The 12,072-nt window shown below is 38.9% G+C and overlaps 1 protein-coding gene across 2 annotated transcripts in view; it reads right to left on the reverse strand.

Moving 5' to 3' along the window:
- Positions 1-622: 622 nt before the first annotated feature.
- Positions 623-12,072, reverse strand: part of PUS7 (pseudouridine synthase 7) — a 53,668-nt gene continuing 42,218 nt past the window's right edge. For both annotated transcript variants that reach the window (XM_019958655.2, XM_070787719.1), the window contains 7 exons: positions 9,718-9,779; positions 8,712-8,872; positions 7,313-7,439; positions 6,027-6,128; positions 3,366-3,495; positions 2,332-2,423; positions 623-1,729 (listed from right to left, as the gene is read on the reverse strand). In XM_019958655.2, coding sequence (XP_019814214.2) covers positions 1,593-1,729; positions 2,332-2,423; positions 3,366-3,495; positions 6,027-6,128; positions 7,313-7,439; positions 8,712-8,872; positions 9,718-9,779 — 811 coding nt within the window. In that variant the 3' untranslated portion in view covers positions 623-1,592. The remainder of the gene's footprint in view (positions 1,730-2,331; positions 2,424-3,365; positions 3,496-6,026; positions 6,129-7,312; positions 7,440-8,711; positions 8,873-9,717; positions 9,780-12,072) is intronic.

Genomic DNA, 12,072 nt, shown 5'->3' on the forward strand with positions numbered 1-12,072 from the left:
ACTCTCACATCTATACATGACCACAGGAAAAACCATAGCCTTGACTAGACGGACCATGGTTCCCATAATAAACACTCTCACTAATCAGTTTGATGAAGAATAACTTGCTAGCACTGGAAAGTACAAACAGTCCAATATACATTTAACACTTATGGTCCTTGTGGGGCAAAAGATTCTTTAGAAACTAGCCAGCTGAAAGGCTAATTTACAGGAGAGTTCTAACCTTTTTAACCTCTACAATGTGAAGGACATCATTAAAATGCCAGTGCTACAGTAACAGTTTTCCACCTTGTTTCCACTGCCAGAGAGAGGATGAACAACATCCACACTCCACTGGTGTGATGCTCCTGGCAGGACAGCTTTTCTCCATCCCTGTCTCTTCCATCAAGAAAGCACGCTGGAAGGCAAGTGAGTCATGCTACTGTAAGAATCACCTTGCCTCCAGTTTCACAGGGTCTGTCAGCCCTACAATTCCACATGCTGTCATTACCCAACACTCGGTCATGACGCACCGTTTCTGAGGAGCCCTTGTTTACCTGGTTCTTTGCCTTTGGCAGGGCCAAGATTCTCATTTGCATTCAGTTTTAGGTTTTTATGTCATTTATTAATATTACCAGTAGGACAGAGTTTTTAAAAAGATTTATTATATTTGGTTCTAGAAATGATAGAAAATAAAAATTGATACCATAATGTCACACACCCTTGGAAAGGCATATTTATGCTTTTGTACCAGAGCACAGTTTGATGCATGGCCAGAACTGGAAAGACCTCCGCCATGGGTAACAAAGGGAAGCTGCTGATAGGAGGAGCCCTTATTAAGTTTGCAAAAGTTTTCTTCTCTATCATTTATTTTTGGGCAAATGTCAGTCCAGAGGGAAGAGTTAACATAAAAGGCACCTCAAGTAAAAAGTAGACCTTAACTGAAAATAGCTGCACATGTTTACATAAAGAAAAAAAGCCCTATTGATGCAACTCTCCTGCAAGGCAATGATAATAAATGCAAAAGCTATTGCAACCGGAAAGTCTATATACACTTAGTTGAACCTGGTTCATGGATAATAATAATCACTTTTGTGTTTATAAACCTGTGGATGTTTTACCACCATTAATATGAGCGTAAGTACTGTTATTTATATTTATAGGCTTTTTTTGAGGGGAGGGGTGTCACTAATTATTATCCATAGTCAATATTTGTTTCATTGCATTTTCTTTTAAAATGCATTGTTATGTATACATTCAGAGATGCATTAAAAATTCCTACTGCCCTTCAAGAATGTAGCAAAATGTAAAACTGCTACCTTAAACCAAATTTCTTTAAAATGATTATAAAGCCAATAAAAGCTGACATTTTGCTATGATTTAAGCACCTGAAATATATTCTAACCAATTTATATTCTCTGAACTAGAGTGAGGATCCTCACGATTTCTATATATGTACAAATACTGCAAATTAAGCTAATAAAAACTTGGAAAAATACAAATAGTCTTTTACTACAAAGATCCCAAATCTACACAGGGGCCTGCACTCAGAGGAAAATGAACAGGAAGCCAGCAAACACAAGTCTGCATTTTCTAATACGGGGACACAGGCCTCAGCGGAGCCAGGTGGTATTCAGCTGGGTCTGGTTCTTGATGCTGGTATCCATTTTAAGCACTTCGCGAATGGCCATGGTCGCGTAGGTAGAAGGAGGGAGAGAAAAATCCATCTTCAGAGCTCTGTATTTGCCTTCTGCCAGGCAAGAAAGGAGACAACAGACAGAAAAGTAAGGCAGCTGCAGACAGCCTGGTATGAGTCACGTAATCTCCATACAGAAAGAACTGTGGTCCTTTCCCCAGCCTGCTTCCCAGAGAAGGAGCATGGAAGAAAGGGATCTGTGAGTAAAGGATCCAGCTGACTCTCTACAGTAATTCTACCTGGACCCTTCCTAAAAAGGGTGGGTGACAGACGAGGAAACCCATGTACAATGTTTTCACCACACGGCGAAACTGGACAAAGAAAAGGCAACAAAAATTTGATGGTGAGAAGGCAGACAATGTCTTAGACTCTCTTGCTGGATTTTCACTCATCTTTGTTAACTCTCTATGGTGAGGGGAAGGATATTCAATCACATGACATTATAACCTTCTATAATGTTCATTCATTTTCAGTGCAAAACACTGCTTTAATCATTGACCTCCAGCTATAATCTTAAAACTAAAATGACAAAACACAAAATAGAAATCACAGAGTGGGTTGGGAGGTGGTCAGTGATGCTAAGTTTTTTAAAAATATGTTTCTGTATGAGAAAACACCTCCAAGTTGACATAGAACTGATGGCCAAGTAAACTTACCAGAAGCAAACACTGGTGGTGGTCTACCTTCCAGGTTGTCCACATCTGTGTTGAAGAGTGGAATTTTAGGATCATCATACGCAACAACTTCCCTTCAGAACACATAAAGGAAGAAAAATGTGAATGTGAATTTCTATAACAGGTACTAGGTTGCTCATCACCATTTGCTTAAGAAAAACACAGAGGCCCAGTGTGGATAATTCTAGGTGAGACTATTCAGTAACAGAATAAGGCTAGATTTTACATACAAATACTACACAGCAAAGTGAAAGATGATGGCAATCTATGTGAAAAACGAGAGATGTTTCCCCTAGGATGGAAATTCTGTTGTATGTGTTTGGTATGTAGTAAACTTCACTTGGCAGAGATGCAACTGAATTAATCACAGCGTTTACATTTTTTCTAGAGTGGTTATTACCACGAACAACACTGTGTCATTGTGAGAAAGTGCTCTCCAGAGTGGGCAAGAGCAAGGACAACTGTGCCAACCTCTTCCCGCAATCCAGAGAACAGGAGGGAGGAGGCCGAGGGGGAAGGGGAGACAGAGAGAAGGAAATGACAGAGTTTCCTGACAGTGGGCAACTGGTCCAGGCTTTAAGTTTTTAATTATCAAATACAGCTTTACATAGTACTAAGTATTAAGGTATTTTAAAATGGGTTCATACAAATGTCTTTTTCTCTTTAGAAACATGATATTGAAACAATTATAAGAGTGTGGAACTCAAAGCTAATTCTGAGTAAGAACTAGAAAATATCAAGTCTCTTTAGAAACGGAAAAAGTTCATTCTCGGCACATCTCTTCAATAATTTACCAACGTCAATAAGATGTAAACTTAGCCACTTGCACTATATTTGAATTCATTTATCTCCTGATAACTTTAAAAATACTGAATAGTAGTAGTTATGAGAATACTATTTAATAACAACAATAACACTCATATACCAGGCTGTAAGCACTGAAAAATATTTACGTGATGCAAAAGCTTAAAATCTCACAGTAATTCAGTTCTATTTCATTCAAGACTATTACTCACCAGCTGACATTCTGAGGACGAATAATGATCTTTCGGTAGGCCCCTGATAAGGAATAATCTCTAATTTTGTGTCTCATGTTGTCAATATCAAGATTGTCTGCTGTGAGCATTTCCCTGTAGGCTTCACTAACTAATAAAAAACACAAAAAAGTTATGTGGAATGCAGCATGTCAGCAAGCTATCTTGAGCTTGACTACAAAGAAGGTAACCAAAGTTCAGTTAGATCACCTTAACAAATTAGTCACATCAACTTATAATCCAACCTGTTCTCTGGAATTCCAATTTACTGCCTTACTAACTGGTACTAGGTGTGTCCACTTTAGGTCTGTTTCCAACTTGCAGATTCTCTCTCCCACCAGACACAGTATCTGGGTATAAGGTTCCCAAGCCAGGCACAAACGACCATTTCATCAGAAATTACTCAACTGCAACTTACATGTTCTCAGAGTTGGAAGAGATTATATGCAGAGCCTCAAACTCTTTCCAGAAGAAGGTAGTTATAAATAAATGTATAAAAATAAGAGACCTGGGAACACCATCTGGCTCACCCTCGAACCTGATGTAGAATCTTTTTTTATAACACCACAGAGAGACGGGCACCCAGCCTTTGCTTGCACGTTGCCATCCACAGGGAGCTATTACCTCGTGAAGCATGCAATTGTTGGAAAGATCTTCCTTTGCCAAGCTGAAATACTCTTTGTGTGACTTCTGTTGTCTGCTTTTGGACATAGATTAATTGCTCCCTTCCACATGTGTTCATTAAGTACTGGGACTTTAAGCCATTTCTTCTCTAGACCAACATGTTCCCCCAAATGTTCTGTAGTCCCCACAGAGTCCTAATCTGCCTTGGGTAACAGGCTTATGTTGTATGTAACACTGGATAGCTTCTATGAACACTACCACCAAAGTAGCCTTTTCCATCTATACATTTGATCTTTGAACATAAATGTGAGAATTTACATTTAATTGTATTAAATGCCCTCTGTGGTACTTTAAATACCTTTTTAATACTTACTTTTCATATAATTAACTGTTTTGGGTAATACTACTTGCAAACATGCTAATCAGATTTCTTATTCAAGTCATTTGTAAAAAAAATGTCAGGTAGACCAGGGTCAAGGAAAGACCTCACAACCCACTTATGAGGACAGCTGGGATCTCTGATTGAGCGCCGCTGACATCAACAGCCTATGTCATGAATCCACATGCCTGGACCACCACCCAGCCAGTCTGTGAGCCCCTGCCCTGGCCACAAAGTCTCCACTAGAGGCTCTGTCAGAGGCTGTGCTGAGTAAGTGATACTGCCTAACCCAACGTTTCTGACCTCAAGAGGTACCAGAAAGAAGAAAAGAATGTATTCTTTTTCTCTCTTGGAAAGAGGGCAAATGTGGCTCTGAGCACCTCAGTGCCTGCCTTCTCCAGCTCCTGGGTTCCCCACCGGGCCACTCCCGCCATCCATACAGCACAGGTAAGCCACGCTCCTCAGGCATGCACCTCCCTTCCTCATTCTCCCGCTCTTCTCTAATCCTTCTCCCTCCATGAGGCCAATTTCACACAGCAATGTGATTAAGTCAACATGTAAATGGAGGATAACCACTCAACTCTTTCCTAAGTATTTACCTTATAAAAGAAGGGTGCTAATCCTAAGCATTCTGTAACTTCAAGGAATATAACATCAATAAGTAAACTAATTCTGCCCTCTCAAGAGAAAAGATTTTTAACAGGAAAACACCTCCTACAGACCAGCCCGGGCGAAGAGTAAACTTTCAGGGTCAGTTTCACCAAGCTGGTCCCACACTCAGGGCTGCTTCCTTTTTTTCAAGTTCTGAATCCTTGAACAACCATCCTCCCCCCGCCACCCTCCAACAATGGCATCCATGAAGGTACAAAAGTAATTTTCAACAGCCTCTGGGCCATGGGAAATAAGGGTAGGGAATTTCTAGTTGATAAACTTTCTAAGCTTCTGGAAATTTCTAAGTTTCCAGTTTATAAACTTCTGAGTCCAATGAACAGATATTACTTATATGGTTAAAAAAAAAAAAAAAAAAGCTTTTAAAAAAGCAATGTTAAAGTAGAATTGGGGCTTCCCTAGCAACTCAGTCCATAAAGAATCTGCCTGCAATGCAGGAGACCCAGGTTTGATTCCTGGGTCGGGAGGATCCCTGGGAGAAGGAAATGGCAACCCACTCCAGTATTCTTGCCTGGAGAATCCCATGGACGGAGGAGCCTGGCGAGCTACAGTCCATGGGGTTGTAAAGAGTTAGATACTACTTAGCAACTAAACCACCACAAAGTAGAATTATTCAATCACTTCCTCAGTGACGCTTTCCAAATTCTTCCATCATTAGTAAGAGTTAGCAAATTTCAGAAATTTAAATAACAGTGCCAACAGTAACAGCAACAACAATAATAATACCAACACTATCACTACCACCACAATCTCCACGATCTGGTTTCTTGATTTAAATCATCCATCTGAATGCATCCATACGAGGGAGACTTTTACAAGTAAACATGGCTTACATATATTTGAAATCTAAACATTTTTTTTCAAGTCTGATGGAAATTAATACTGATTTTCTTTTCCTCTCTCTGTACTCTTGGGTGCCAGTGGCTTAAATATGTTAGACTTTAACTATTTTCCCCACACAGGGAACTTACTTTTATGCTTGGGGTAGATAACATCAAAACCAGGCAAAGGCATTACCACATCATGGATGGAGTAATTATTAACATCATCTTCCTCAATAAAGGTGGCTGTGGCTGAAAATACATCAATGAATAAATTAAGAATATGGGCAGGATTTTCATGAGCCCAATCTGCTAAAATTACATACATCTAAGCAATAAGAAATGCAAGCTGATACAGGTTCAGTGGCTTAAAGAAATTAATTTGGAATATATGCTTTCTGTCTTTTCTATTTATCTATTTAAGAAACAGATATGGATTTAGAAAAAGCAGAAAACTTAAACTATTTCTCAGCTGCAACTTCATGTTTTAGGAATCCTTTTAGCTTTTTCCTCAAATAATACTACAAAACACAATCTTGAAAGCTATCACAAATGAGTGCATTTTGCTAGAAGAATAACTATGGGAAAAAAGACAACCCAGTCAGTATTTAGAGGATGAAATGTGGTGGCACAGGGGACATTAAAACCCACGAGATGTGACCAATACTGGATAAGGAAAAATTAAATCAGGAAAAGATTAATTAAAATTTCTGTACAAATTATAAGCTCTAGCGGATTTACTGGGCACACCTACAGATGAGCAGGCTCTGTCCCCAGACAGTTTCAGGGCAGACTACACCAGGAGAACATGGACTTTGGAAATGTTCAGACTTAGTTCAATTTCTCTTTTTTTTAAAACCAGCTGTGGAACCTTAGGGTGAGTGACTGAACCTCGTCTGAAAAACAGCATACTTCACAGTAATCCTGTGAGCTTTAAAGTAAAGGGCTTACTTAGAAGGCCTGGCACACAGTACGGGTCGTAGCAGATGGGGCTGTCTGCACATTTTATGAACACGTCAGGCAGTGAGTATGCACATCACAGCCCCCAAGCAAAGGGAGCTCCAGTCTTGTGTTGACTAAAAGAAACTCTTCAAGGCTGACCTAGAACAGCAGGGAGGCTGAAGTACATTCAGAGGGGTAGAGAAGTATTTGACAGACCCAGGTTAGGATCTGGAAAGGGATTTTAGGCAACACTTATTCCAAATCTTATCCTAGTTAAGACAATGGAGACTAAGGTGCATATTTTCAACTCAGAAGCATTTTTCTTTAAAGATAACAGATCCAAACCAGTCAGTCTGAGCTTATACTGTCCTTTCATCTCAAGCTTACCAGACACAAGCTCTCTATCTTAACCAGAAGCCAGGCTGGATGTTCAGCACTAGTGTCAAACAACTGACCCCAAGGTGGGCTGAGTAAGGATGGTATCTGCCTTTTACCTCCTTTAAGAACAAGGTCGCCGGGCACAGGCTTCAGCCCGTACTCGTCAATCCTCTTGCTCACCATGTTGTTCCACACGTAGCTCTGATAGCTGTGAATGTACATTAAGCGATTATTTCTTGGTATCTGAGGGGAGGAAAAAAAACAAGCAAGAGAAAAAAAAATTCTGAATACTGAAGAACTGTACTTGCCAAGACATCCCATTTGTTAAGTGGCGCACTTCTATAAGAAACTCCTAACTTCCATCTCCCATTTTTTTAAGAGCTTACAGAAACAGTGACTGATACCAATTTCAGAGGCGGAACCCCTCAGGCTGCAAGGTATTCACAGTCAGCAGCAGCTCCCGTTTCGTACCCACACAGTGCAGACATGAATGTGAAGAAAACAAGTGCTTTGGAATTCATACTCTACATCAGCGGTTCCCAACTTTTTTGGCACCAGCGACTGGTTTGGTGAAAGACAATTTTTCCACGGACACAGAGGGTGGGGAGGGGTGGGATGATCCAAGTGCATTATGCTTACTAAGCCATCATGGATCTGACAGGAGGTGGAGCTCAGGCAACAATGCCAGAGATGGCGGGTGGCTGTAAATACAAATGAAGCATCTCTCACTCACTCACTGCTCACCTCCTGCTGTGCAGCCTGGCTCCTAACAGGCCACGGACGGGTGTCAGTGCGTGGCCCAGGGGCTGGGGACCCCTGCACTAAATTAAAGACACAGACTTCAAACTCAAGGAACTTACACATCAATCATAGAGCTAAGTGTTTTCTAACTGTACAGAAGGCAAAAGCCTATATGACTGATTGACCACTAATTTCCTCGAACAGGAATCCTGATTTTTGGGGGGTACATCTGGGGAACAACAAGCAAGACTTAACAATTAAAAGTTAAACTTTTAGTCTATTGGGATTATGGTATCCAAACACAAATATAGGCTATACTCACCAAAATGGCACCCAGAGAAACCACACTAAAATGTAGTCAATTAGACCACTTACTGTGTAACCCTCTCACTGAGGCAGGTTACATTCTGATGCTGGAAAGTGACCAAGAAATGACCTCTATGATGGGTTCTGATTTCTCAAATACCAAGACATTAATACTTCATATTAATACTTCATTTAAATCAAACTTCCTCATAGCTACTATTTCCCACGCAGATGCTTTTTTCAAGCCCTCCGTGTTAATCATCACCGCTCCACTGTCTGCACCCGTCGCCCTCCCCGGTCACCATCCAGGGTCTAAACAGGGATCACTCAGGTAGCACCGCTCTCAGAGATCACCAAGGGAGCCTTATTTACCTTCTGTTCTTTCGAAATTTAGTAAAATTTAAAGATAAAAATTTCAAAGCATTAAGCGACCTTGAGTCAGGGCCTGACTTCACAAATTGCACTCACTATGCCAAATGCAGAGACTATATTCTTCATTCCGTATTTTGAAAGTCCTCGGAGAAGCTGCCCTTCCACACACCTTTTGACAGGTAGTTTTCGGAGGGCAGCGGCTGGGTCTTTGGTCTTCGCCCATTCTTCCCTGCATTTAACCAAGTACCCCTTTTCAGCTGGAGTGGGGGAGAAAAAAAGCTGTGATTAAACAGTTTATCCAAAAGACAGACTTTCATAACTTAAAACATTTCCCAGAGAAGACAAAATTAGGAACTGCTATTTGGGACAGAGGTACTCGGAAGAGCTTCTGCTCACCTGAGAGCAATAATCAGAAATGAAAAGACAGGAAAGGCAGAGAGCTTACAGAACTAGATGGCTTTCATGCTACCATCTCAGGACTTAAAGCCAACCACTGAGGACTGCCAAGCCGACTCAACATCAGACAAAACCTAAGCAGCCCTTTCTTCCTTCCCTCTCTTTTTCTACTGTATTGTTGAATGTAATGGGTTACTTTCCATACAATTAGACCACCTTATCTCTTTTTAATGTGCAAATGAATAATCATCCACAGTGGACATAATTATTTTGGTGATTTATAACATGATACTTAAATCCTTTTTCAATACAGTATGACATTAGAATTTCTAATGAACTCTTCAAACAAAAATTCTCAGTCTGCTTTCTCCAAGTTTTTACATTATATTACACTATGTTTTTATAACAAATTAACCACCAGTGAAATCTGTTTGGATTCCTATATGTTCAGAGATTTTGTAGTGCACAAAGAAATGAATGTATTCATTTATGAGTTAATAAATTAGATGAGCTTGAGCTAAAGAGCTGAAAATAAAAGATAAATTATAAGTCTTTAATATATACATAAGACTTGTACAAAAATAAAGATGCAAAAATTTTGAAATAATGATGGTAATTTGTACCTATACTTTTATTCAAAGCAATTTCATGAATATCAAGTCATATATTCCTTTTTTTTTTTCCTTAAGATTATTTTTATTCTCACCTCCAGAACGGGGTTTCAATATTAAATCCATGACTTCAGCCCAGGAATTTTGCAGTATAGCTCTAAAATTAAACAGCATTTATTTTACTTAATTTTGTATTAAGATGAGTTTTATCTGCCCAAATTTGTAGAGTGAACAAATCATGTTAACTTTATATATTTTATTAAACGTAAAAGCAGAAAAACTAATATTGATATAATACAAGTAAATGTCAAAAGAACTAAAAAGAGAAGAAAATTAAGAATATAACATTTATATCATTTACTATCATCTCATTTTTAAAATGCTATACATTTTTAATATATCTCATTTTTAAAATACTACCAGGTCATGCTTTAAGCTGTTTACATGCTTTATCTATATAAATCAGTCTTTACATGCCAATATTTATTTGAAACTTTCAAAAAATTTCTCCATTCTATTAAAAAATTCTTGCCTAGGTAAAGAGAATAAATACAATTTATCTTTCTGCATTATAATTTTCACCAAAACGGAAGTATCTTTACTTTTGCTGATTATAAGTTATACATGTTTCTATAAAATTAAACAGTACAGAAGAAAGGAGGTTACCTGGTATCTAACCTGTAAAAAACAAACACTGTTAACACTTCAGAGTATAGATTTCAAGACCTGCTTGATCTTTACGTGTACGCTATTTTTCCTTTTACTTTTATTATACTATCTTTTGCCACACAAAGGATATATTTCGTGTATCATATCTGAACACTTTTTCCTCATTAAGATTTCTGGACTTGGAGTCAGAAAGCCCTTCCCTACCACCAGAAAACAGAAATCCCTCCTATTAATTTTTCTGTTTTTTCTAAACTAGGGTTTTTATTTTTCACATTTAAATTAATCCATATGAGATATTTGTGTTTTATGTAAAATGCTACTGTATACACTAATGAGATCACATATTTAACCTACTAGTTAACTAACTAGTAGTTAACTAATCTACTAACTAGTTAGTAGATTTTTAACCTACTAGTGCAAGGAATTATTCTAAAAGACATCCCACCGCTGGCCATTCTTGAAGTCCTGGAACAAACCATGCTGCAACAGTCTTTAAACACCCTCCTGAGTAAAACATTATTCAGCTGGCCTAGGCCTTCAGTAATATTTGCAAAAAGAGCACAGTGCTAATTCAGGACTAGGTGGTAATGCACCAAATACCATGAAAAAAAAAACTTCTGTGTGCAAAAACCTTTGTTCTCTGGCTGGCCACTTGATTTTGTAAACAGTTCTACGGAAAACCAGCCGTGCTCATTAACATATGTGCTGTCTCCGGTTGCTTTCACCCTGTAACAACAGTGCTGAGGTGCTGCCGGACACACTCTGCGGCCCACAAAGTTAACTATTTATGACCTGACCCTCTACAGAAAAAGTGTGCCAACACTTGGTATAATGTAAAGCTGCTTAACTACGAGACTTCTTACATTACTAGTATCTTTCCTTTTTTCACTTTGTTTTATAAACCGTGTAAAGTATATGTAGCATAAAATTTATCATTTGAACTATTTTTAAGTGGACAGTTCTGGGGCATTAAGTCCAGCCACACTGTCGTATAACCATCAGGACCATCTTCCTCCAGGGCTCTTCAATCTTCCATGACCAATTCAGGATTCAGTAGACAGGAACTCCTTCTTTCCCCTCCCCACAGCTCCTGGCAACCACCATTCTACTTTGTCTATGACTTGACTACTCTAGGAATCGCAGATAAGAGGAATTACATAGTGTTTGTCCTTTTGTGACTGGCTTATTTCGCTTAGCATAAAAGCCTTCAGGTTTATTCGTGCTGTAGCATGTGTCAAACTGCCTTCCTTTTTAAGGCTGCATCCCACTGCATCTATGGACATTCTGTTTATCGGTTCATCTGTTAATGGACACCTAGTTGGCTGCTTCTACCATTTGGCTATTGTGAACAATGCTCTTCTCAACATAGGTGTATAAATATCTGTTGAGTGTTTTTCTTTCTTTTGGGTATACATCCAGAAATGGAACTGCAGAATCATACAGTAGAAGCTCTGTGTTTTAATTTTTGGGGACTGTCCATATTTCTACAATGGCGGTTCCATTTTATATTTTCATCTGCAGTGTGCAACGGCTGCAATTTCTCCACACCCAACACTTATTTTCTTTTCCTTTTTGTTCTTTTTTTAAATAACAGCCATGCTAATGGGTACAAAGTCATATCCTACTGTGGTTTTGATGTACATTTCCCTAATAATTAGTGGTACTGAACATCTTTTCAGGTGTTTATTAGTCGCCTGTGTATCTTCTTTGGGGAACAGTCAAGTTCTTTGCCCATTTTTAAATTAGGTTTTTTTGTTGTTATTGAATCATATGAGTGGTTT

The sequence above is a fragment of the Bos indicus genome, chromosome 4, assembly GCF_029378745.1.
Source record: "Bos indicus isolate NIAB-ARS_2022 breed Sahiwal x Tharparkar chromosome 4, NIAB-ARS_B.indTharparkar_mat_pri_1.0, whole genome shotgun sequence".
Lineage (NCBI taxonomy): Eukaryota > Metazoa > Chordata > Mammalia > Artiodactyla > Bovidae > Bos > Bos indicus.